Genomic DNA, 27,113 nt, shown 5'->3' on the forward strand with positions numbered 1-27,113 from the left:
ACTTGTTTGTTACTGATGAAGAGAGCGCCTCCTGCAAACAGACACACAACACAAGTAGAAAAATATCCACAAAAATGTTATCAAATAAGCTTATAAATCTATTAAGACAATTCAGTAAGTTTAAAGAACAAATTTACTAGGCTTAGGATAAATTTTTAACTTACTTAGCTTAATTAATAATATTCTGTAGGCCTACTAGCTGGCTAGGCATGGTCCATGGATATGATGGAAGGAAGTAGGCCTATACCCCTTCTCATCTCCATGTACTACTAGCTAGGCCTAGAGAGAGGTAGGATTATAAGAAAGGTGGAAGGTTAAGCTCCCACCACTCAATGGCATTGCATTGCTGACTGGCTAGCCTAACTCCGGTGGATCTCTGCTGATGCCTGCCTACTAGTACAATTTGTAGGGCCTCTGCTTTATCTGTTCTTTCGGGGGAGAGAAAAACTGGAAAGAAAGTCTAGAAAGATGTTTGACTGAATGACCCTTTTAAATTTTGAACGAGCTTCTTAACAATACATTATGAGGACATTTCCTATCCATTTTTTGTATTTTCAGGTACGGGTAACCGATATTATTGGTCAGCAGCAAGTACACCTAAGATACCTGAAAGAAACTTGGGACAACCGACACCGTTTGGACATTCGCACCTGATGTCCATTGATGATGTCACACCCGGAATTACTAGGTCAGAGTTCAAGCACAGACGAGATGCCCTAATGACCTCAATTAGTCGATCAACAAGCGGCGGAGAAAGCAAACATCACATTGTTGTCGTTCTTTCAAGCGATAAAAAATACATGACGGATGAGATACCGTACCCATTTCGACAAAACACTAATTTTTTATACTTATCTGGTTTCCAAGAACCGGATAGCGCGCTGGTTCTTGAAAGCATTCCGGGAAAGATGCATAAATCTTTTTTATTTGTACCAGAACGAGATCCCGATAGAGAGCTATGGGATGGACCGCGGGCAGGAACCGAGGGCGCTAAACAATTTCTCGGCGTAGATGAGACATTTAGTATTGATGACCTTCCAAAAGCTTTAGAAAGGTATAGTCATTTGGAAGATGGCGCTATATGGTATGATGTTTTTAAAAACGCAAATCCAAATCTCCATGAAAAAGTTATCAATACGTTAATTAATCCTAGCAGACGACGAGGAAATACGGTAAATATTTTAGAACATTCGATGCACTCGTTGCGAGTTTTGAAATCGGAGGCTGAAGTCCGGCTAATGAGAGAATCTGCAAGCATTGCTGCTAGGTCGTTTGTCAAGGTCATGAGAGCTTCATATCCTGGAATTCGCGAATCTGAACTTTACGCTAAAATCGACCTGGAATGTCGTCTCGCTGGTGCCGAGTTCCTTGCGTATCCTCCAGTAGTTGCAGGAGGGAATCGTGCGAATACTTTACACTACATCAGTAACAATCAAGTTGTACTGGACAAAGAGTTAGTCCTTATGGACGCAGGCTGCGAGTACCATGGTTATGCTAGCGACGTCACACGAACATGGCCTGTGAATGGACGATATACAAGCGCACAAGGGGAATTATACGAATTGGTACTTCGCATTCAAAAAGACTGTATAGATTTGTGTCGTGAGGGGTCAACGCTCGATCAAGCGTATCATCAAATGTTGACTTGGATTGGTGTAGGACTTCAACGACTGGGAATCATTTCAAATAAATTAAGCGTTTTGGAATTATATAAGGTACATTCATTTATTAAATCTAAAGCTCTGTCTACACTATTGAACTTTATGTGACAAAAAATGTGATGTGCCCATATATGGACATGATGATGTCATATAAATGTGATGTGCCCATATCTTATCACTAACTGTCATATTTAAGCATATCACTACCCTATTTGGGCCCATCACACTTTTTTTTTGTCAAACTAAATTTGTGTAATATTCTTTTTGCAGGTTATATATCTGTGGTCTTCACCATAATACAGCATACGATTCAAATGCGTATATTGTGTTTTTTTTGTAGGTAGCAAAACGTTACTGTCCTCACCATTTAGGCCATTACTTAGGAATGGATACACATGACACAACAAAGGTTTCAAGAAGTAATCAACTTCAACCAGGAATGGTTGTGACAATTGAACCAGGTAAAGAGTGCGAGAAGAAAGTTCCCTTTTGGAACCTTGCCAATAGAAGGGCACATGTTATTTGAAATCTAAAAAAGCGTGTAGAGAGAATTCCCTTTGCAGTTATTTCAAATCGTATCAATGTAGCTTAACAAAATGGCACAGTATTAATAACCAGATTTTTAATCAGTGCTCTATTAATGCAACCAATTTTCCTTTCTTTAGGCTTGTATATACCAGCTAGTGACATGTCAGCACCAGAGAAATATAGAGGGATTGGCATCCGAATCGAAGATGACGTGTTGATAACAGATTCAAAACCAGAGGTTTTATCGCATGAGTGCCCGAAAGAAATTGTAGAAATTGAATCTATAATGAATTTAGAGTTAAGAAGAGGAAATGGGAGCTGAATAGTTGCTGTTTCTTGACTAAGAGTGCTAAATTGTTTTGTAATGGGAATGGTTAAAAGGGGACAATGCCGTCAAGACCTGCCTAGGCCTATACTTCCCAAACAGGTTAAAATACACCCTTTCTTACAAAATATAAAAAACAAAAACACTTTTTAACATTGCATACTTTAAAGAACCCAGTTCATCATTTGAGAAGAGTAGGCCCTGGTGGAACTGGTTCACAAAATATCCCCTGTATCTGGGTGATTACCACCTATCTGATAGCACAGTGATTAATTTACTATTGTTAATCCTTGGCCACATGTGCCTAAAGACATAAAATAAATACGGAGTACAATTGTTATACAATAGACTTTGATGTAAAACATATTGGTTACTTTATTGAATTTTTCTCGTCCAAAATATACAAACATGTTAAATGTCGGTGGTATTGTCACGGTTCGGTGGATATAGAGTTATGGAATATGCATTATTAGCTCTTTATTTTTGTAAAATACCCTGCAAATTTATATATAGCTTTTTATCAAAGATAAAATACACCTTTCCAAACATTTACTAAATTCAGTACTAAAGCTAGCAGGATTTCTAGGTTTTCTATGAAACCATGGCCCGCATGGAATGTGCTTACTATGTATAGTACCAGATAAATAAAATAAAAAAATATATTTAGCACTTGTTGAAACCTGTCATTATTTTAAATGTCCAGTTCCAATGACAATTATCAGATTTTTTTACTTACACAAAATTAGTTTAAATATTCATAGCATTAATTAGCATATTAAAAATAATAACATATTTAAAGACTCTTTACAATTGTGGCAAGATTTGTGTTTGAAGCTTTAAACAACAAAATATAAATTATTAAAAACACCATACGTACATTCACATACATTATAAGCACTTTGTTAAATTACGATAATTTGTTTACATTTATTTAGAAGATAACTGGAGCCATATTTTTTCCATAAGCCTTGATTGGTGACATAGCAGCAAAAGTAATGAAAACGTATTGCAATCGTCTAGTTTCTTGTATGCTTACATATGCATCCATTACACACTTCTCTTTGGCATCACACCATTTTTCTAAAGTGACTAACTTCTCAGGAACTTCTTGTGATTGTCTATGGTATTCAATGATTTCAGTATTCTACTAGGCAAACGGGACAACACCCATTAAACTCTGTCTAAACTATCAAACTTGATGTGACAAAAATGTGATGTGCCCATATATGGACATGATGTCATATCACAACCATATTTGGGCACATCAAACTAGTTTGATAGTGTAGACAGAGCTTTAGGCAAGCCATAATGCTATCAAATGTTTCTACCAGATTTTATCAGTCTAGACTAACAGGACAACGCCTGTTAGGCAAGCCATATGCTATCCAATGATTCTATCAGTCTAATAAGAGGATAATTACCAGTTAGGCAAGCCATATGTTATCCAATGATTTTACCAGACTTTACCAGTCTAGGCTAACAGGATAATCGCCTGTGAGGCAGGCAGTGCAATGTCTAGACTTTGAATTCGTCTTCTCATATTCTTTCTTATTTTTTGAAATTCCTTCCATGACTGCCGACAACAGGCCTTTCACAGACAAGTACTTGATGCTGTCAGCTCCGAAGTGTTTCGCAAGATGTTCCAAGTCCATTTTATTAGCAATTAGTTCTTCTCTTGTAGGGATGTTGATGCCCATATAGCAGGGGTGCTTCACAGGTGGTGAAGCAACACGTATATGCACCTGTAAATTATGCAAATTTCAATATTATTAAATGTGTTGAGAAAAAAATGTAAATAAATGCAAAGAGCCTATAACTATAATTTAGATGGAAAAAAAAAATTATATTATACCTCTTTGGCACCAGCTGCCTTTAGCATTTTTATAATTGGTCCAATTGTGTTTCCCCTAACAACCGAGTCATCTATTATAATGATCCTCTTGTTTTTAAAGTTGTCCACGAGTGGGCCAAACTTCTTGGCAACACCCAGCTGACGTAACCGGTTGCTAGGCTGAATAAATGTCCGTCCAACATAGCGGTTCTTGCACAATACTTCTGCGTATGGAATTCCGATCTGAATAAATATAAATTAAGAAATTAAAGTACAAAAAAGAATAATTTTAAACTTCTGCACATTGTCCTACAGAGTTCATTTAGAAGTAGACCAGATTTGTGGCAACAGACAAAACATAAGAACAGCCGAACCTCGGTACTCTATTAAATGTGTTCAGTATCATAGGCAAATTCTGTGATACAGCATCACATGTGTTTCACACGTGACATCCATATCAAACTTTAATCTAACACTCAAACTAGCCTGTATCATGTAACTTAATCTCCTTTTCCATGATACAGGCAGCACATGTGATACAAATGAGAAGCAAGCTGTATTATGGAATTTGCCTATGATACTGGATTTCGAGATACACAGCACTGAGAAATTCATGTTCTATGCCACAGGTTGTTGATGGAGGAGCTGTACACCCACCTCTTGAGCATAGCCAATGGCAGCAGGAGTAGCAGACTCTGGAACGGTGCTGACAATATCTGCTTCTATAGGTGCCTCAATTGCCAACTGTTTGCCACAGCGTCTACGTACAGAATATACCATTTGACCTGCAAGGAGAAGAGGACAATTCACGATATTATAACAATGGTAACAAAAACAAACAATAGGCAAACACTTAAACACAAACTTAAGCTCTGTCTACACTATCAAACTAATTTTGAAGTGTGATGTGCCCAAATATGGTAGTTATATGCCCAAATATGTTCGATAGTGTAGACAGAGCTTTAGTAGTACTTATTTAATTAATAAAGGCAATTTATATGAGTACTGTACATACTGTTTGATTTTTAGTTTATATTCTAGTTTCCTGTTAAATTGGAACACCTATTTCGGGGACACCTTTGGGACCCATCAGGGTTGGCAGTAGTGTTAAAACACTCAGCCCTCGATTCGTGGGAAGTTTCCCTTACAGGGGTGCCCCAAATAAGAGGGTTCTACTGTATTTTCATTTTATGAAATATTTGTATGTGTATTACATACAGTAAGTCAGTTGTGCTTAGTCTTTAACTATAAATAACAATAAAAAACTACACAACACAACCTACAATGATCAAAAAAACAAATCTAACCTTACCTTCATGAATCGTGTCTGAGCGTGAAAAATAAACGTATTCAAATATACAAAATGCTGGAGGAGCCTCATCGAGTCTCGGAACAATTGACATCGATTCGACGCCATTCTTTGAGAGCTGGACGATCTCTCCTGGAGCAACTTCGCGGTAGTACCTGGCACCCACGGACTGGAAACAACAAGATTCTGAAGACACAACCCAGCCTTCTACTTCTGGGTCTTTAGCTGGTAAAATTAACAACAAAATCTATGTTAACTTCGTCTTTTTTAAATGTTAAGACTACCATCATGAGACAACTGCTGTTGTATCAATTCCATATTTTTAACAATATTTTCGAACAATTTCTTATTTTATATACTGATTATCTTTATATGAATTTTTTTGTTTGTACCTAATATTAATATACTGAAGTAATTAACAGAAAGAAAAGCCCTGTGTACACCTCTACTTTAAGTTATCAATATTATTATCCCTATTTTAATAATTTATTTAGACATCAACCTTACACATATTAGTTGTTTGTCGATGGCTCTATCTTCACATATGAATGCAATTTATTACTATAAAGTACAAGATAGCATTTCAGACAAAGGGTTCAATTCTAGTTAAGGACTTTAAATATTTATTTACAGTAACATAAATCTTTAATTATACCCTCATAATATGAATACTGAAGTCCATATGTACATTACAGCAGGCATAAACATGTCTAGCATTTTATATAGAGTCTCATCACATACAATGTGACTAACTAGACAGTAAAGCCACCTATAAATTTGTTCGATAAAATCATGTCTTTAACAAATCAATCAGAACGCAAGTATTCAATCGTGAGGATAAACTTTTAGTGATCTTAGTTCCATATGGTTTTTATTTCTGTAATAAATACTTACCACCGACGCTTGCAGCATTTATCAGCTGGCCGATGCAAAGCGGTCTGTTACCGTATGGATCCCGCACGGCGTACATTGAACTACCGTGCATGATGAGCAGCGAATAGGCTGTTGGGGTTTGTTTCATCACTTGACGTATTCTGGCCGGCCAGTTGGGTCCGTCTGGTTCACCTTCTGGCGGTGATGATGTTAATAATTGTGTAATAACTTCTGAATCGGATCCAGTAGACAGGCCTACACCGTGTTCCAAAACCTGTTAAAAAATATTAAAATTTTTTAAAATATTTTATAAATCTTAAAGAATTAAAAATTATTACTACAACTTCTACCATTGTTTTCTTTACACAATTGTTCTGTTATGTTTACCTATAAATTGTATTTATATTTTTGCACATACAAGGAAAAAACACATTTGCAGAAATTGTTTTGAAAGGAGTACTTTAAGGGATAAAATGAAAAATCTCTTTAAAGGAAAGTACAAAAATACTGACCTTTAACCTCAGTGAATTCTTATTGACCAATTCGCCATTGTGCGCCACAGCAATCCTTCCATGTATGGTATCAACGTCAAAAGGCTGACAGTTTATCAGTGATGACGAACCTGCCGTCGAGTACCGCGTGTGCCCGATTCCAACCTCTCCCTTGATTCGTTGCAATGTATCAAATTTAAAAATGGAATTTACCATTCCCATTCCTTTGTGTTTACGAAATTCCTTATGCTCAGAGTTATAGGTAATTATACCAGCACTTTCTTGTCCTCTACAGAAAAAAATTATCAAATTTTATTTTATAATTTAATATATAGAAGAAAATAGCAGATATACAGGTACTGTGTATAATATAAATAATATAATCCTATAACTGTTTGTATGCTAACAACTATTTACATAGCAGCACTCTATCTATAGGAAACTACAGTATCATTGTGTCTAAATATGGTAAACTTTTTCAATTAAAAATAACATTTAATTAATTTTTGTTCAAAAAGAGTTCAAGCTATACAGAACTCTGAAAAGGAAATTAATTTGGTAGTTTTCAAATGTTACTTGTGTTGTGAGAGCCAGTTAATACATTTGCAATCATTGATTCTGTAGTTAATTATCAAATTGATGCAAACATGCCCATAGGGGTGGCCAGTGACTATGACAATTATTGTACTCTCTCCATTAAGGGTGAATTTACAGGTACAGTACCACTACCAGTGAGAACTAATGTCTGATTTAAATGCGTCATGAATTTACAGGAACTAAATAAAGATTTATACAAGCGAAAACATGTAACATACTAACCTATGTTGCAGACCAATCAATCCGAGGTGAATTATATGCGCAACGTCCAGTTGTGTCGGCCAATCACCAGTCGCTACACAACCAAACACACCACATGCTTCTTCCAACCTGAAATCATCCTCATACGGTTCTAATGATGGACTCGCCATTGTCTGATATTGCTTCCAAATGGGTGGTGCTTGTCAAGAAATTGATTTTGCTAAAGATAAAGAAAACATTAATCAGTATTACAGTTTTTTTTTTCAGTTTAAGTTACGCTTGTTATATGGAAAATATACCTTTATAATGTTTATCTTTAGCTTTCCCTAACGAAGAATCTAAAAAAATAATGATAGTCAAATTCTATACAACCAAGAAATACTGATTGAAAGAAATAACAGGTACACGAAATATAGTTATAAATGAACTTGATCATTATTCACATTTTGCATTTACAAATATGCATACAGAATTATAAAGCACGAAAAAACATAAGGTGACATTTATATTATTTAATATAGAATTCTCTAAAAATACAAACATATGATTTACTGATAAGATAAAAATATATTGTACTGGGTTGCTATCGAGTCTTATGCCATTATCACAAATTCTTTATTCTAGATTCATGCTGTAAGTCATCCAATTGCTATTGTCTCATATTTTACAATTTTTTAATTGTATATCTTATTGTATATATTATTGTTATGCGTGTTTGATTTCTTTGTTTATGCTGTTTGTTGTTATTGTCTATGCTGTTTTTAAAGGACCCCATTGGAATTAAGTTTATTTTTCTTTCGACTTTATGGGCTATCCTGGTTTCTCATTTAAATGTATTTGCTTGTAAATTGTTTGTATTCATATTGTCTTGTAATTTTATGTTGAAACCGAATAAAATCAAAAAACATAGTCCAGACAATGGTTTCTATTGTTATGTATTAAAGATACAAGTACTTTGGAAGGACCTGTGTATTCAAAGGGTGGATTACACTTTAAAGCTGAAACCTATTGTTATGTTTCTTTCACACAAACTTAATTTAAATATGTGTAACCTATCAACACATAGCAAGATAACAATAACAGTTAGTTTCAAAAAGAACAAGCCTGGCTGTTAACTTAATCTTTTCTTTTGGCCAGGGTACTTAATAAGTATAACATACTAATTAAAGTATAACGTACTAATTAAAGTACACAAAATGATTTATTAAAGGTAAAGGTATGTGGAAATAATGTACGATTGTATCACAGTTGAATTTTCAGCATTTTTAATTCAAGCAAACATCATGAACAGCACAAATAATTAATGTAATAACTTCATGCATCATCATGACCTTAATGCCTAATAATAAATATCTTGGCTTTACCAACAAATATGGGAAAAAAAGAGAAAAACATTTCACTAAAAATAACTATAAATAATTATCATGCCCTATCATCGTGGTGGTCATGAATGAAGGAAAAGAACACTTAAAGATGTATTGTCCCCCAAAAACATGAAAAATGAAGATTAATTAAATCAGACTTTGAATATGTTATTTTGTAGTTTTAATAAAGTTAATCACTTCCATAGAAAAAAAATGAAAAAAAATAATGTTCACCTACTATAAATTGACTAAATAAATGGTTAAAAACCCACTGGCTGGCAGCCAATTTGGCCATTTTTGCATTAAATTACATTTTTTTCAGGTAAATACATTTTTTTTTCGATCCAACTTTTGGTTAATAACAATATACCGGTCAACAATGTGTTAGTAAGTTACTGAATCAGTAATTCGGGTCACCCTCTAGCCTAGTCTCTGCTGCTGACCGAGTGAAACAATTAATTCCGGCTAGCCTAGGAGGCCTAGACAGCTTGTATATTTCATATAGTTATACGGTATAAAATAATAACTTCTACATTAGCACGCAGATAACTATACTTACATTAACAACTGAAACCACTTCTCAGGCCTAAGTACTTCTTATCTCTGGTATTATTCTTTATTTTGAATGACTCCAAACACATGAAATCATGTGTCTTCAGTCAGCGCTTAGCTTTTGTTGTTTTCAGAGATGCAACAGCGCCCTCTTTATCGACACACAAATAATGTTGCAAATTTGTAACCCACCAATCAAGGCTGTCAAATAAGGGAGGTTCTTTTAAAATAACACATTAGGCCTACATTGAAACTTTATACTAAAGCATTGGCTAATTTTCTGTAGTACATAGGCCGTTGATTCTTTTCTACAACGACTTCTTTAAATTGTTAAAACTATTTTTATCTTTCGATGTTTATCTATAATAACTGAGCAAATAACAACACCAGGCATTTTTAATGATAAACAATTTATTCAATACTTTTTTCTTTTTTGTACTTTTTCCCGAGGCCATTGTTAAAAGCAACATTTTTAATACTGTTTAATGTTACGTAATAATTATAATAACCATCGAACCTTTCCCAATAACAATATTCTATTAATTATGAGTGATGTAATTTCACGCTCAAGCGTTACCAAGAGACAAATTAAAATAGCCAATCATATTATTAGTCTTCCCTTTAGTCGTTATTTCCTTCAGATTCTGTCTGTTCTTTTGGCGTTCCATAGTTCACCTCATCGGAATCGGAGTTCGACTTTGATGTGTTTTCAATTAGTCGCGTCTTTTCTTTATCTGATGAACTCGAAAGGCTTCGAAAAATAAATATTAACGGGGAAAATACTACTACTACAGATGCAGTGATAATGCACATGTTCGGAAATCCAATCGCTTTATTTATAGGTAGAGCTAATATAGGTCCAAATGCAAACGGTACTAATGTACTTAATTTGAATACCGAGAATATCCGACCGGGTGACGAAGAAAACCGAGTTCTTCCGATTGAAGCGAGTATTGCGACTAGGCAGAACTTGGATGCTGTAAGTGACAACGCTATGAGCATAATGCCAACTACTACGTATTGATACCCTCCATCGGCTGACAAGAACACGTTTCCAAATGCTCCAATCAAAAATCCAGCAATTGTTACTAAATACGCATATCTGGATGCAGACGATGTTGTTACCATGCATATTACCATACTCAACTGATACGTCACAAAAGACGGAACGAATGCTACACCTACACGCCATATCGGCCATCCGTACTCCTCCGAGATCCAGAGTGCTATTCCTGGAGCCAAACACGCTTCAGGTAATTGTGACAAGCCAATTCCAAGCGCGGCTAAAACTACATACGGGTCTAGTAAGATCTCTCCACATGAAATACTTTCATCTGCATTACGGTACCACGTCATTGCTGACTCGGAAACATTCGTTTGCACTCGGGTCACAGCCACGAGAACGACAATACAAAGAAAGCATACTACAGCTAAAGGTATAAATACATAAATCATATTGTAAAAATAATAGAGGACTCCTGAGTATGTTGGTCCAATGCACGAAAACCCATAAAGACAGTACGTTATACCGAACAGCGTATCACGCATTTTAGGAGAGTTCGTACTTTCTGCAATATAACGCATTCCCACTGTTCCTATAAACGCCGAACTCGCACCAAGAAACACACGTGCGATGATATAAACAAGTTGACCATTACTGAATGCAAAACATAACGACGCACATATTTGTCCCAATAAGCCTAAAATCAAAGGTAGATCAAAGCCAAACGACTCGCACACAAATCCAGCAAACGGCAGTGTTAATATATGCATTGCTTCGGATCCAGCAAAAATAAAACTTAGTCCGTACACTTGGATCTCTGGTACTGATCCTATAACCTCCGGACATGTGGTATTCGGACAGTCGGTAAATGTTACCATATATGGGGTTAATGTTTTGATAGTTGTAGATGACAGTGCGTCGACTATCATTGCTATAAAAATACAAATAAGTCGTGTGTAGACTCTCGCCCTTCCTTCAACTAAAACTATTCTGTCCATCTTTGAGTAGTGCCGAAGGTGACGTCAGCTCAACATGAAATTAATTTTCATCAAAAAGAACCCGATTCTCGTCCTGCAAAATTAATATGTTAACACATTGATTTACAATAATAAAGCATGGTTTGGAAACAGTAATTTCTTTAGTTTAAGTTGGTTTTATTAAAGTATTAGTATTAGTATTATTAGTATTATTAGTATTATTAGTATTATTAGTATTAGTATTATTATTGATGGACAAGCAGGACTACGGTTTGGCAAACAAAGATATAAGGGAAACAGGCATGAACCCCAAAATGAGAATCACAAAAGAGGGAAGAAAATGAGCTTTGGAGGAAAGGTTATGTCCTGCAGTGGACTGCCAAATCTTAAAGAAGAAGATTAATTAGTGTGTGTTGACTTACAAACGCGTTATTTGCGGTGGTATTATATGCACTGATGCTGCTGATCGTAGGCCTACAGTGTGTCAGTGTAAAACTCAGTATATATCAAGTAAACTCAGATCTCAGATCAAGTTTTGTAGATCTAGACACCTCAATCATAAACGTATTGATATCATTTATGCAGAGGGAGATCTTTTTACTGTTAACTTATGTCAGTTCTTTCATTGCATGTTTCTACAATATTCACGCACAATAGTCATCATTAACAGAATAAATTGGCATAGAATCAAATAAAAACATCATTCAATCAATCATAATCTAAAGTACGTCACACTTAGCATCCTTTAAGTTGGGTAAAAGGTTTTACTAAAGAAAAATGCGTGAATGATAAGCCTATGTACTACTAGACGTATTATGTAAAATAGAACAATATATAGAAGAAGATTAACCTCTGTGGTCTGAGGATTTTTAACAAAAAAAGGGGCTTGTCTCTATTTGCAGCTTGAAGTTTTAACTTCTGAACGTAGTAGTAGTAGTAGTAGTAGGCCTAAAAGTCACCATGTTTTAGGTCTAATTCTAACAACTTTAATATTATACCAATTATACTTACTGTTACACCCTGGTATACAACAAGAAATTGCAATGAAATATTTCGTTTTAAAAACTCTATACCAGATCACGTATAATATATTCGACGAAGAATCTCCAACTGGGCAGCTCTCTCAGGCGTGACATAGTCAAAAGGTGCTTTACGATCATTTCTTTGGAATTAATACTGTAATTGTTTGTTCAAGAATAACTTGGCTATGTAAGTTAATGGAACCTGCACGCATTTGTTATGCTAATCTCACAAATTTGGGAGATTAGATGGGTAGGCCTAAAGAAGCGGCAATAACCCTGATACAACAATCAGGATCAGGAATTGCAAACTGATATACGCGTGTGTGTGAACGTGTATACCGTCATGCGCTCTGTGTATTTAGAACAAGGTCTAGTCACTGTAAAAATAGTGTTTAGATCTTAAACATGTATTTTGTACCCACTTTTTCCACACATTTAGCCTTAAATATGTTTAGATATGAACATGTTTAGGTTCTACATTCTAAACATGTAGTCTGATATCCCACTCAATACTTTAGTGACGTGTTGGTTGATAAACCTGAGCAATATAAAGACACGTTTAGGTTTTAAACGTGTTTAATTTGCCATGTGTGGCGCTCATGTTTGGAGCTTTTTTCCGCCACAGTAAAATCATATGCACGCAACGCTAAACACGTACACGTTAAATTTCAATAATTTTTCCTTCAAATTGATTGCTCTTTCGTTATCTTTTCACTTGATTATAATTTGACATTCCTCTCTGAAATCACAATAGAGAAAAATTTATTCAGAGAGGGTGGTAATTATTTTCGGCTTTTATTACGTTAAGTTCAATTCACCGGACCGTAAAATAATGCGTGGGCATAGTCAAAATAGGCTTATCAAATTTATATAATAATGTGTAAAGTAAATCCAAATATAGTCAAGTGCGTTTAATAAAAGAAAGAACAAGAAATTCGTGTGGTTACTGTCTTTTTTTCAATCATGGGTAAAATATAAAATTATTTACAGACTCAATTTACACGCATGAATTGAAGTAGGCCAATAATCCTAACAAGCTTCACATATAGAGACCTACGTTTCAATATTAATAAGTAAAAGTCCCTTTATAAATGTTTTGGGATCAGGAGCTAGACTATATTATGGAGGTAACATTTTTTTTTCTTTATGCGGAAAATCCCGCAAAAAAGTTCTGGAAAATTCCAAATAACTTCTTGACTATAGAGGGCGGGCTGATGATAATTTATGTCGAGCGATAGGCCTAAAAAAAGTCACATCGAGATCGTATCCAAGTGAGGATTTAGGGGATAAGCTTAGTAAGCCAGTTACCAACGGTTTATGCCGTAATGGCAGAATTTTACAGGTATATAACTAATTAGCCTTACTGTTTATTATTTGATAACTAGAAAAAAATATATTTTCTGTAGGTTTTAGACTTTGTAAAATGTACATGAACAAGTCGCAAACGTAACGACAAAGTTGTTCTTTCTTTGAATTAATCGAATACATAGCTCGCCTGCTGCGAGAGGTTTTAGCCAATGATTTTATCGGTTCGTATAGAAAGGAAGTGATCTTCCCTGGGGGAAGGCTAGGCATAAAATGGTAGACTGGGAAAACCTAAGCTTATTTATAGAACCTTGTTTTTAATATGCAAACAAAATGCAAACAGGTAATAATGATGAATAATTTCAGGCCTAATGAACTACAATAAATATGTAACAAAACATTATTTAATAATTAATTAGGGCTATTTTTTATATTAAAAAAATTAAACTATTATTTATTAAAGACCCCTTCCCTGCAATTTTGGACGTTTTTTGGAAAATAATACATATATATCACTTCAAAAACATTAAACCATGTCATTCATTGTCTTAAATAATTATTAGAATCGACTTATTTTTCACATTTTTAACCGTTTAAAGACGAAAAAAGTTATGGCAATAGGACCATATAGTATTATTTTTACATTAAATATAGTTTGTGATCTTAAATTAGATCTAAAAAACGTAGGGAAGGGGGCTTTAACTATTGGCTTAGTATGTATTAAGCTTATAGTCCAGTACATGTAATAGGCTATATAGCTAGACATTGTAGTAGACCTAATGAAATTAAATATGGGTTGTCATTTTTTCTAATGTGCAATTTAAAATATTGTTTTTCTTGTTTAGTAAAGCGAATGAATGCTACGTGGATGAGCAGTTTGACGATGCACTTAAGGTTAGTAAATAATTTATAACTTTATTTATCAAAAAAATGAATTCCAGGGTTAATGCCATTCAGTTCAGGTGTGCCCAATTTTTGCAAAACAACAACATTATATATAGAGACTAACAGTGTTGCAAACTTGTTATAGAAATCTTATGGTGGTTGTGTAATTAACAAAAATACATGTACGTATGTAATAAACGATTTATCTCTTTTGGTAGTACTACAATCAAGCCATCGAGGCCGATGCTGATAATGCAGAATTTTACCTCAGACGTTCTCAAACCTACATAAAACTGGAAGACCATCAAGGTACAGCAGTGTTGAGAATAAAACATAGGCCTAGATACTGATATATAATTATACATTTTTAGTTATTGTACTAATTTCAATAGACATGCAATACTAAAAATAAGCTGTCAATTAATAGGGTTTATGGTTTTTTTAATAGCTGCTGAAAGTGATGCTAGGAAGTACATAGAACTGAAGCCAGACAGCCACAAAGGACACCTCAGATTAGGGTAAGTGTAGTGCATCAGATTTTATTCATGCCTTGTACAAATAAATTCAAGAGATGTATACTGTATGTAACAAATATTATTTTTGTTATTATAATATTTAGAGAAGCACTGTTTAAACAGAACAATTACGTAGAGGCTTTGAAAGAGTTCCAAGAGGCAGAGACGTTGGAACCAAATGATAACCAGGTTAAAATTTGGCTGAAGAAGACTAAGCCTCTGGTACCGCCACCACCTGCTCCCCAAGGTGAGATGGGCTGCATCGCTAATTTGAGCTGCATGATTTTGATGTACCCTAATAACTAGTCCTTAGCTTTAATTCCTCAAAAAGCAGGTGCAAAAGTATCTTTGATAAATTAATATTAATAGTGTTTGCATTAATTAAACAGTGCCAACTTAAAATGACTAATTTTTAGTAATATTGAGGAAAAAAACCTAAAATAACTATTGATATTTTCACCACCTCTTCCCCACCTACCTATTATAACTTCCTTACTGTATTTATATTGTTTTCTCTTTACAGAACCAAGTGATAAGGATGATGATGATGATAAGGTAATTTGGACAGGGATGTATGTTATTTTGGGTAACATACAGTATCTTTTTTAGTCCTAACTTTTAATAATTAATAATCCATTTTATTTGCATAGGCATACAGGCCTTGTCTTTTTAAAATTGTAGGTGTGCTACAAATTGCACTCCTCAATACATTTAGAGGTGCTGTAGGTGTGCTGTTTGTACTTTGGTGTGTAGAAATTTACCAAATTTAGGCGTGTTGTAAATCGCTCTCCTCAAGGGCAGTTTAGGAGTGTGTTAGGCGAGTGATCACACTGACTTGCCTTAAAAGACAAGGCCTGGGCATACCCAGCACAAGATACCCACATCTTCTCGGGATTATGCCTTCCTCCGTAGCCTATTTTTTTTGTTTTTTTAAAAAATTCTATTTTCTTTTGTCCACCCAACAATCATCATAATCCATATTATTTTACCTTATCATTTCTGTATACTATTTTGTATTGTATTACTATGGAGGAAAATAAATGTCTTTTGAAATGAAATGAATAACTGTAATAATTGATAATTTTAATAATTAATAACTCTAATAACTTAAATTTGAAAAGGACACCACTAAAGAGGATGAGGAACCCGAGGAACCCAAGCCAGTTACTCCTGAACCAAAAGAGATACCAATGCCACCAATAGAAAAACAAAGGTAATTATTTGAAAAGTTACCCACAAATGTCTCATTTCTACATTTGCAAAGAGAAAAAAAATCACAAAATTGTTGTGAATATTAATCGACAACTCGCCACAATTTTTCAGATACGATTGGTATCAAACTGAAACACATGTTGTCATCAATGTGCTGATAAAGAAGACAAAGAAAGATGATGTAGATGTCACATATACAGACCAATCAGTAAGTTACACATATGAAGGTACAAATAACACACTTAAGGTTTGAATCAATGGCGTAACATAGGGGGAAAAAGGCCCTGGTTTAGCACACAACGCTGGGTAGTTGCATTGGGGCTGCTCTAGCCTGGGGCCCCAAAGCTCTGGTGACCCTGGGGTTAGCCAGTGAGCGCTCATAGCCGTTATGCCACTGGTTTGAATGAACTTTGGGATGTTATCAATATGTCGATTTCTTAAAGAATCAGTAAGCTTGGTTTTAACCTATTCAGGAATAACTTGAAAAAAACAAAACATACAAAGCATACAATATACAGTATAAACTAAATAATAAATAAATTAAAAAGGACACCTTCTGGTCTCAACAACATTTCTCTGTATAGGAAAGCATGGTGTCCCAAAGTAAGGGTTCTACTGTACTTGCCATGACAAGTAAAGCCTGTCTACACTATCAAACTTTATGTGACAAAAAATGTGATGTGATGTGCCTATATATGGAGACGATGATGCCATATCACCACCATATTAGGGCATATCACACTTGTTTTTTGTCAAACTAGTTTGATAGTGTAGACAGAGCTTAAATGTAAGCTATTAACATTTTTTTGCTTAATTTATTAGGTTAGTGCGACAGTGAAGCAGGCATCTGGCACTGACTACAGCCTTGAGCTTGATCTTGCTTATGAGATTGTCCCTTCAAAATGTGTCACTAAAGTATTGGGTAGCAAGGTAGGTAGTTTGCCATTCGCCATTATGTGTTGGGGTGTACAGTCTTTGTTAGCGGTGTCTCTGGGTTGGCAATCGATAAGTATAAATACTTCACAAGCAATGTCTACACTATCAAACTTTATGTGACAAAAAAGTGTGATGTACTACCATATTTGGGCATTTAATACTTTTTGATAGTCTAGACTAGGCCTTAGGCCTGACACAGACCTGGTAGGTTTATGAGCAGCTTTTACTTTTGGGCGACCTCATGCAGTGACACAACCATAAATGGGGTCATATGTTGGACAAAGATCTGGTTTAGAGAAGTCAATTAGGAATGCTTTGATAATAAAACTTAGAATTTATTGAATTTATTTCACATTTACCAGATTGAGTTGAAAATGAGAAAAGAAGAGGGAATACGATGGAGTACCTTACAGGGTGAAGTCAAACCTCAGAAACAAAAAGATATTGTTAAATATTATCCTAGTTCAAATAAACGGACCAAGAATTGGGATAGACTGGTGAAGGATTTTGAAAAGGATGATGAACCGCAAGGAGAAGCAGCAGTGAATAGCTTGTTTCAGAAGATTTATGCCGATGGAAGTGATGAAGTCCGACGTGCTATGAACAAGTCATATGTATGTATTTATTTTTGCTGTGTTTTAACATTTAACTTGCATACTCTGTTATGGCAGTATATAAATATGCTGTATTCCTTATTACTGTCAATGTTATAATAGCATTCTGCCCTCTCCAGCCCTTATAAAATAAAATCATACAAAAACCACAAGTTAAAACTTATTTTTAATTATACTTCAATATCGCTATTTCTTTGCAATTGTATATATTTATTCAATATCGCTATTTTTTAACTTTTTCAGTCTGAATCTGGTGGTACAGTACTTAGTACAAACTGGTCGGACATTGGCAAGAAAAAGACAGAGATGAAGTCACCTGACGGGATGGAGTACAAGAAATGGTAGTTAATAATAGCCTAATGAATATTCATTACTCAATTCAAATGCAGTAGGCCAATGAATATTCATTACTCAATTCAGATTATTAGGTTCTAGCAAAAGCAAATTTCCTATATACATAACAAGACATTTCTCAGAAACTGTATAAATTAATAATTTTGACATGCTTATTTTTAGTTTTGTGTATATTTTGTTGATTTGGGATGAGGTTTTCTACAGTCCACCAACAAAAAAAATAGACTTAAAATTGTTATTTTCTGGCATCTACAGTTTCTTCTTAAAGTCAGATATGCTTTAAATGGAAGGATACAAATCTTTATTACTAAGTAGAAAATAGTTTGGTTCGCACTTGGACGCAACAAAAGGGCGTAAGCAAACCACAAGTAGTTTGACCAATCATGATGCGATGGAACATCTGAACTGTCGCTATTTAAGCCAAATGTATATTTTAGGAATAAGTTCTTTGTTGGCTTCTCCATACCCTTTACTGGTAAACTTTATTTTTCAGTAATTAATCAATTAATCAAAATAATTTCATAAAACATATACAGTTTTACTGTACTATGGATAAACAATGAAATAAATTTTTGATAAAATATACTCCATATATTTTTACTTGTTTTATTTATTTTGTTCAATTTTACATTTAATCAGCTAATCAAAATAAGAACTTGTCCGAACTTATATAATTTTTATTTCATACACATCTAACAGTGAGTAACTTGCCAATTACAGGATGGATAAACTATTATATAATTTATCATGCTTATAAAAAGTGTTATTTGAGGCTTGGGGAATGGAGTTGAAAGGTGAGTTACAACCCTGGCACTAAGTCAGGATTGAACCTGGACCTTGGGATTGGCAGGTAAGCACATTAACCACCAAGCTCCACTACTTAATGTATACCGAGATAATGCAATCAATACAAATGCGAAAAAAAAAACATTTCAAAACCACTTTTTTTATTATAAATAATACACAATCAACTCAAACATTTATTACTGTAATAAAAACTGGAAAAGTGCACATTTTATATTATTTACAGTACTGTACAAGTTTATGTCTGTTTCAAATCATGTTGAATCCTATGGAAAATTACAGTAGTCATATTTGTATGTGCAAGGTTTACTACTGATAACATAACAGACATTTTGCATTTAATTTAATACAGACTTGTGATGCGGAAATTGACAGAAAAACATGGTTCACTGTTTATTTTTTCAAAAAAGCTTTGATAATGTACAGATGTAATTTAAAGGTTGATGATTTTCCAGTGTGCATGTCAAAGGTTACTTGGACCACCTCAATTTCTACGAGCACAGACCTTCAGTCATGATTTTAGGGTTTGTTTTTCTCATGGGAAAAAATTGTCATGAACTATAGGCTACAGTACTTAGGCCCTCACTTCCGCTGCTGGTATATCTCTATTTTTAAAAGAATACTTCACACAAAAGGTGGTTCCGTTTGTTCAAACATGTTCTGGCTAGGCTTGAATCTTCCAATATCCACTGTTCTGCATCATCTTGTTGAATTAGTAACCTTCCTCACTCTTGATAACGGAAATAATTGCTTATGATCTTAAAGACTTTTGATTGGTTCGGCCTGGCCAGTGTGAAGTTGGCCGTGAATGATTTATCTTTGTGTCCATTAAACTTGACATTGCCATATATGGTAACTAAAACTGTAGTCTGCCCTTCAGTGTATGTATCTATAGGAGACAAAATATAATAAAGTTTTCAGTAATTAAAACATATATTATACAAATTCTATATTGATTGCGAAATATCAAAGTACAGATAACATTTTCTAAAATAATACATAATAATTCATTATTGATAGGCCTAGATAAGAAAAATATTCTTCCCAACTTGCATTCATGGAAAGTTTTAATCTTACATATTGTTTTTAAATGTGTGGTATTACTTTAACAATAATGTGAATCGGTAATGCCTAAAATGGACAGTTGCTGAATAAAAAGTATTTTTAACTTTGACTGGTCTCCTCGGACTCTTTGCTGTTTCTATGTTAGCAGTCTGTTTAAGGAGCTCATGATTCACCAGTCAATTAGATACCATAATAAAACATTGAAACATGTACACACCGATAACTGGTTGACACACCAAGTTTTCTAACGTTGTTTCACTTGTTGGAAGGTGTTCTAAGAACTCTGTGATTTGCTTAGCGCCACGTACGGGATGACCGTTCCACACCATTGTGGCTGTGTCATGGTACAAAGTATCAATTTTATTTCTTTTCTTGTCAAACGTCTCGTAGTACAACTTATGGAAAGCCTCTCCAGTATGGCACGCTGAATCTGCTGCTACCTTGAAAGTCTGTGAAAATAATATTATTAAACAATGATGATGTCATATTTTAGTCATGGATGTATTTCTTAGTTTTCTATGCTCCATCAGGCACATCCATGGACCAAGCAACAAGCCTTTCATATCAAGCATATAGGGTCATATAAGCTATATTTAGCTTGCTAACCGACCCGAAAACATCAAGCAAGTATCAAGCAAGTAATAGTATCATATCATCGCATAATCAAATGCAATCAAGAAAAATATCCATCATGGTTAGCTTACATATAAGGCCTAGGCCTACGTTTTTATTAAGATCTATTGATACGGCATAAAAACGCCAATTCAATCTAGGCCTACACGCCATACTAGCTAGGCCTAGGCCTCATAGAGAGGCCACTATAGTATAATATGCCGCTAAACACAGTACACTGCCTGCATGCATGCCGTCATGAGGCGTGGGCCTGGCGTACACTTTTTACTTAGTTTACTTCTTCAGCAATATCTAAATCACAATAACTTAAAATAATAACGTAAAATGATAAGGTTATTTAACATGCACAAGGAATATTGCACAAAATGTAAATATAAATGGTAAATAACAAAAGCAAAGTTTATACTAACCGATACCGCAGCCATGTTTCGCAAAACTGTAACAACTCGGCGTTAGTGGCGCTATAATCAAAATCTGTTAATAACGGTAGAGGTCGCTCTATTAAAAATAAACAAGTTGATCATCAAAACAACAATATACTAGATTTGTTTACATTTAACTACTACTACTTAATTCTTTTATATTTAAGTTTCAATTGATTTTCTGTGTTTCCTTCCTACTTGTGATGTTCTTCATAAATAATACATTGGAAGGTACAGTGTAAGTATATTAGATATTTTGTTAACAGTACTTTTATTATAGGCCTATAACTTTTTAGGCCATTTTAAAAATGTGTTAAAGTTTTAAAAATTGGTGAGATTTAATAATAGGCTTTCTTCACTGATTCTGTCTTCACAATAATTATCATGAATAACGGGACATTTCATTTTGATTTTATGCTGTATTTCTCATCTTGTATAGAGTTAAGACTAGATAGGCCTAAGATCTTGGTTTCAGACTTATGCCTCCAACACTGTTTAGTGAGTTTAGGCCTTCTAAAAATGATTAGTCAGTGTTGGCCAAGTCTTAAATATGACCTTTACCATGAGTTTTATATTTCATGCTGGTTGATTTTGATTTATAAATAGATAAATAAATAAATAACAATTTCAGTTACATATCCTGTTCTTGTCTTTTATAATAATTAAAGTTTCCAATAAGTATAGCCATATTTATAACTAGTATAGTAGTAGGGCCTATTAATCCTGATTGGACATTATAACTGAATGTTTTAACCACATTGACACCTCAACCAAATACACAACAAACAAAATCTCCTGCTTAAAGATTTGTCTACACTATCAAACTAGTTTGTGTGATGTACTGTACCTAATCGTAGAGCCTGATCCCCAAATATGGTAGTGGTATGACATCATCATGTCCATATATGGGCACATATTTTTTTTGTCCCAAAAAGTTTGATATTGATAGTGTAGGCACAGCTTAATAAATGTAATCATCTAAATCTAAAGTTTGATGACTTTTCAACTATAGATGGCCCCCTATACCACCACACCACCATCTTTGCTATTGGGGTCAGATTTACAATTTTATCTTTCACCCAGAGATTGTATCTCTGAACTTTGGAGTTTACTAAATCAATTCACTCCACTTAACTATTGAATATAACTGATAATAAAAATACTCTTGGTCTTATTAGTTCTGGATGTTATATCGTCAGGAACCAAATCTACTACGAAAGTAAAACTGGTGGATAAATTAAGAATTAGGGTTTCCTGCTGAGTGAAAATATGGTGAGTATAACAGGATATTGCTTCAAAATAGTGTGGTTCTTCTAAAGAGTAATAAAACTATATTATTATTATGTAATAACTAACAATATTGTTTTCAAGGTTCACAGCAACAAATGTTTTATCTTGTATGATAAAAATTAGTGTGTTCATTGATCCACATGGTTCTTGACAACTATTAAAACTATGGTTATAATATCGCTGGTTATTTCATATCATAATTATTCTATTGTTCAGTACCAGTCCCTGTTCAGTACTACCATGGAGAAAGGCAGTCTAACAACAGGACACTGAGCTTGCCTTGCCAAGATAGCAACAGTCCTTTGATCTTATGTCTGGCTGCAACAAATACCAACAGTACTGTGTACAATGTACATATTCTCTGTGGCGGGTGGTGTCTGTAAGGGGCATGGAACTGATCCTATCACAGCCACAGATAAACCCTTTGATCTCCGGAGATCAGCATCCTGCTGTTCCATTGCCTTGGAGAGGTGATCGGTTGCTGGCATGGTACTACTGTATGTGTATATACATCTTTAATTAACACTAAAACATGTTTATGCAATTATTAAACTTTTCCATGGATAACCATGGATAAAAATACACCGCGTACAGTTTATTTCAGTGACTGCTTCATACTTTAAACCAAAATAATCATATATTACAGAAAGAAATGTAGTTACTGCAGTAACTGCAGTATAATAATGTTGATAGACTAAGATTCCTTTTTACAAACTTTTTTTACTACTACTACTACTATCATTTAAGCTTATACAAAAAGTTGAATAATAACAAAGTTCAATAAAAAAGAAAATAAAAAACAACTTTTATTTTTTCTTAATTTTCAGTTTTTAAAAGCTTAATTAAAATGTTGCGTGGAAGAGAGGGCCATGGGTTTAAAAAAAAAATAATAGCAGAATCCTTTGACAACTTGAATACAAAATGGTGAATTTAATGTGTCTACAGTAGTTGCTAATAATTTGGTACCTTTACTCAAATTTAAGCCTGACATTGAAATGTATATTTATGATGATACTTATTTTGTAATATAATATAATACGCCATACACCTTGAACAATACAATGACCTTGTTACAGAAGAATCAACATACAATACAACAACTATACAGAGTAAAGTTGAAAGCTAATACAATACTTTTTTATAATGGACTAGTGGTAGTGGTAGTACATTGTGGAAAAAACAGTTTGTTCTACTAGTTTTTTCTTTTTAATTTTCTGGCTTATAAATTACCTTTCCCATGATATACACACTGATGTTGATAACTTTAGGATAGAATTGTTTTGATATTTGTTTTTCCGTTAATGTTTTAACTTTGTATGAGACAAGCACCATTATTTCCACTTGTTTGGACGAAATAAAGTTAAGTTATCTTACTGAGGGCCTCATCTACAGTACAAAACCTGTCACCGCTAATTTTGGTGACATCATGTCACTCCTCGCCATCAAATTTACTGAGCAATAAACTATCACATTACTAATTAACTAAAATTTAAAGGCACGTGGTTGTAGTGTAATTAAAGATCTGATCATTCCCATTGTATAACTAAAGCCAAAAGCCTGGTATAGCATACAGTCATGTTGTAACAAATGCTGGTACTATACGATACTCAATTGTGGCACTGAATTTTAACTATTAATTAGATACTTGATTGAAAGGTGGCAGGGTTTACAGCAGTCTATACAATCATGAATTCACTGTTTTAGACAATAAGTTGGAATAGTCAGGTAAGGGAATAACAATGCATTATTATTATTTAGTTGAAATAAAAGTTAAAATTCCAACATTCTATTACACTACAGACTTAAGAAGATGATACAAATTTTTTAAATATTGTATAGTACAGTTAGGTATATTCATTTGGCATTAATAAATTTGTAAATACTTCTGTTCAACAGTACAGGGATTTTTTCAACAACAGTACAGGGATTTTTTTCGAAAAATGGCCACAATTTGTAGGCCTGCTTTTTAACATTTTAATTACATCTTTGCGAAAGCTTGTTTGAGTACTAACACATGCAAATTAAAAGAAAATCTATACTCACATTAAATTGTGTATAACAAGTAGTAATGGTTTAAAAATAAAACAGACAAATTTCTTGTTTCTGCCTCAAAATAAAATATTTATTATATGAGTACTTTCGACCATAGGTCATCATCAGGTACTGATAGAATATTGGTAAAAGACGAATACATATAGAAAAAGGGTACACTAGAAAACAAAGGAGTCTAGTAATGGTTTATAAGTAATTTATTAAAAAAAAAAAAAAATTGTATTTACAGCGTGTTATTTTATTAATGTTTACCGACCGCAAAAGTGTTTGTTTTCTGCTTTTGAAAAACAACAAATTGAATCTTTCATCTGAATTATTAATTAGAATTAGTTCAACCCAAAACGAACAACTGTTGGTGAATACTGTACCATGTAAATAATAAGCACGGGATCATTGTATAGATGTTTATAACCGAATAATTTAGCACAATGCCATGGATAAACTAGAAACATATCAAATTATTCTACTGAAGTAACTGCAGTTCTGCATTTGTTTACTCTTTAAAACCTGCTATGCAATTATTTAGCAAGCTTTTTTTTGATAAACCATAGAGATATTATAGTGAATATATATAGATATATATATATAAACCATAGAGATATTATAGTGAATATATATAGATATACAGGTATATAGAAATCCAAAAGCAAATTACTAAAAATAATGACAATGCTGTGGGTATCAGTGGCTGGATCTCAAAATGGAGATACAAAATAAAATAAGCAAAAAGCTAAGTCAAAACAATAAAGTAAAACAGCCAGAAAAATTAGCAGAGCTTTCGGGCAACACCAGCCCTTCATCAGTGCAAGTTATATATAAATATAAGCCATATACAGTAGATATTGTATAGAGACTATAATATCTCTATGGATAAACATACACACTTTTCTAATTGACTGCTTCATAAACTCCTTCATTGAAAACAAACTAAAATCATTATGTCACACTGTAGTAAGTTATGTTGATTTTGCGGACCTCCGTGGTCCCTATTATGATGGTACAGGACTCAAACTTTGGACCAAGAATGTTAAAAAATAGACTAGATTGTGCCCATCTTGATGCTAAACAGCAGGTAATGTCTTCTCCATCATCTGATTATGACGTGGAAAATGGCAGAGAATACCAAACTCGATATTCGGCCAATTCAAATAAATTTGTCTAAAAAACTTTGTACACAAATTTACCGTTGTTCTAACAATTTAAAAAGGAATTGAAAGGCTCCCCAGATTGAACGGCCTAGTACGGTCTTGTGGTGTAGGAGGAGATAGAGTAACACATTTTGGATTAGTGCTATTTAGAAATGTAAATTTAAGGGCAGAAAATTTATCTCACAGTTCATAGTCAAACATAACATAATATCTGGATACAAAAGATGGGACAATTTTATTCATACAATCCATTTGTTTATTGATTTCCACAAATAATGCATATATTTTCTTAATAAACCATTAAATATTTATAAATGTAGATGGTGGTCAAAATAAGTCTAAAAATAGATTTTAATAAGCACAGACCACCATAAACAAAATTATAAAAAAACATTACAATGAGATTAATGTACAATAATTTATTAAATAAATAATTTAAAATTTGTTTTTCAGTTAACTTGCACTACTGATAAGTTTACTACTTAACATGTCAGCCGCCAACCAAAATGAGGAAACTCCACTACTGAGTCCACAAACTCCTGCCCGTCTTCACGTCACTACCCAACCAACCAACCCAGATATTCACAATGAAAAGGAACACGACGTTATTTTGACAAGTTCGGAAAAAACGGAGGGATTATACCAACAGCATGAAAATGGTTTAAATGATGGAGTGATAGCGAATGAGCATTTAAATGGAGGAAGGTTTGTTACCAATGTTTATGTCAAGTAAAATTGTTTAAAACCGCCACGGTTTTTTTTAAATACTATAAATCCTTATGGTACCTTTATATTTTTATATATATATAAGAATAAAATATTATTACCGGTATTTTATGAAATTACTGGTACAAATAATATCATACTTCAAACTAACAAAAACTTCAAATTAAAAAACAACTTTATCGCTACTCCGTGCCAACAATTTTCTTTATAGCATTACTGGGGATAAACGAAATAAACGTTCATTAAGCCAGTTAACCTTTATGGAGGAACAACTCGACGATGGAACAGATGTGGAAGCAGAACACAAAATGCCATTTCATATTAGTTTTTCAGACAAAACAAAGTAAGACATTAGTGAAAACATTTTCTTCTGGTTTCAAACTGTCTTGAAAAAAATATATTACTTGTTCACAATCAA

The 27,113-nt window shown here is 33.8% G+C and overlaps 5 protein-coding genes across 9 annotated transcripts in view; 3 read left to right on the top strand and 2 right to left on the bottom strand.

The window, feature by feature from the left end:
• LOC144843062 (xaa-Pro aminopeptidase 3-like) lies at positions 1 to 2,848 on the top strand. The gene is made up of 4 exons (XM_078699729.1): positions 1 to 114; positions 559 to 1,715; positions 2,002 to 2,122; positions 2,327 to 2,848. The coding sequence occupies exons 1-4, from the start codon at positions 75 to 77 to the stop codon at positions 2,509 to 2,511; spliced, it is 1,503 nt and encodes a 500-aa protein (XP_078555855.1). The 5' UTR covers positions 1 to 74; the 3' UTR covers positions 2,512 to 2,848.
• LOC144843061 (amidophosphoribosyltransferase-like) overlaps positions 2,686 to 27,113 on the bottom strand; it is a 27,000-nt gene continuing 2,572 nt past the window's right edge. The window contains exons 1-8 of one of the 2 annotated variants that reach the window (XM_078699727.1): positions 9,740 to 9,864; positions 7,838 to 8,036; positions 7,040 to 7,307; positions 6,549 to 6,801; positions 5,658 to 5,879; positions 5,003 to 5,130; positions 4,367 to 4,588; positions 2,686 to 4,256 (exon numbers count right to left, since the gene is read on the bottom strand). In XM_078699727.1, coding sequence (XP_078555853.1) covers positions 3,978 to 4,256; positions 4,367 to 4,588; positions 5,003 to 5,130; positions 5,658 to 5,879; positions 6,549 to 6,801; positions 7,040 to 7,307; positions 7,838 to 7,986 — 1,521 coding nt within the window. In that variant the 5' untranslated portion in view covers positions 7,987 to 8,036; positions 9,740 to 9,864 and the 3' untranslated portion in view covers positions 2,686 to 3,977. Of the gene's footprint in view, positions 4,257 to 4,366; positions 4,589 to 5,002; positions 5,131 to 5,657; positions 5,880 to 6,548; positions 6,802 to 7,039; positions 7,308 to 7,837; positions 8,037 to 9,739; positions 9,865 to 27,113 lie in introns of those variants that run through there. The other variant, XM_078699728.1, reaches the window with a different exon arrangement.
• Positions 10,153 to 27,113, bottom strand: part of LOC144843067 (NTF2-related export protein 2-like) — a 33,961-nt gene continuing 17,000 nt past the window's right edge. For 2 of the 4 annotated variants that reach the window (XM_078699744.1, XM_078699745.1), the window contains exon 2: positions 10,153 to 11,806. In XM_078699744.1, the coding sequence (XP_078555870.1) occupies positions 10,354 to 11,733 (1,380 nt within the window). In that variant the 5' untranslated portion in view covers positions 11,734 to 11,806 and the 3' untranslated portion in view covers positions 10,153 to 10,353. Of the gene's footprint in view, positions 11,807 to 12,723; positions 12,820 to 19,485; positions 20,249 to 20,641; positions 20,874 to 21,467; positions 21,556 to 27,113 lie in introns of those variants that run through there. The other 2 variants (XM_078699746.1, XM_078699743.1) reach the window with 2 other exon arrangements.
• LOC144843076 (protein SGT1 homolog) lies at positions 13,952 to 19,140 on the top strand. The gene is made up of 11 exons (XM_078699760.1): positions 13,952 to 14,076; positions 14,885 to 14,933; positions 15,143 to 15,233; positions 15,373 to 15,442; positions 15,544 to 15,686; positions 15,963 to 15,994; positions 16,561 to 16,652; positions 16,763 to 16,859; positions 17,474 to 17,581; positions 17,950 to 18,201; positions 18,445 to 19,140. The coding sequence occupies exons 1-11, from the start codon at positions 14,060 to 14,062 to the stop codon at positions 18,544 to 18,546; spliced, it is 1,053 nt and encodes a 350-aa protein (XP_078555886.1). The 5' UTR covers positions 13,952 to 14,059; the 3' UTR covers positions 18,547 to 19,140.
• The window catches only part of LOC144843041 (P protein-like), a 20,279-nt gene continuing 14,766 nt past the window's right edge, over positions 21,601 to 27,113 (top strand). Inside the window, exons 1-4 of the mRNA XM_078699695.1 lie at positions 21,601 to 21,717; positions 22,658 to 22,751; positions 26,423 to 26,674; positions 26,907 to 27,038. Coding sequence (XP_078555821.1) covers positions 26,457 to 26,674; positions 26,907 to 27,038 — 350 coding nt within the window. The 5' untranslated portion in view covers positions 21,601 to 21,717; positions 22,658 to 22,751; positions 26,423 to 26,456. The remainder of the gene's footprint in view (positions 21,718 to 22,657; positions 22,752 to 26,422; positions 26,675 to 26,906; positions 27,039 to 27,113) is intronic.

This window comes from Antedon bifida, chromosome 5, assembly GCF_963402885.1.
Source record: "Antedon bifida chromosome 5, ecAntBifi1.1, whole genome shotgun sequence".
NCBI classification, from domain to species: Eukaryota; Metazoa; Echinodermata; class Crinoidea; order Comatulida; family Antedonidae; genus Antedon; species Antedon bifida.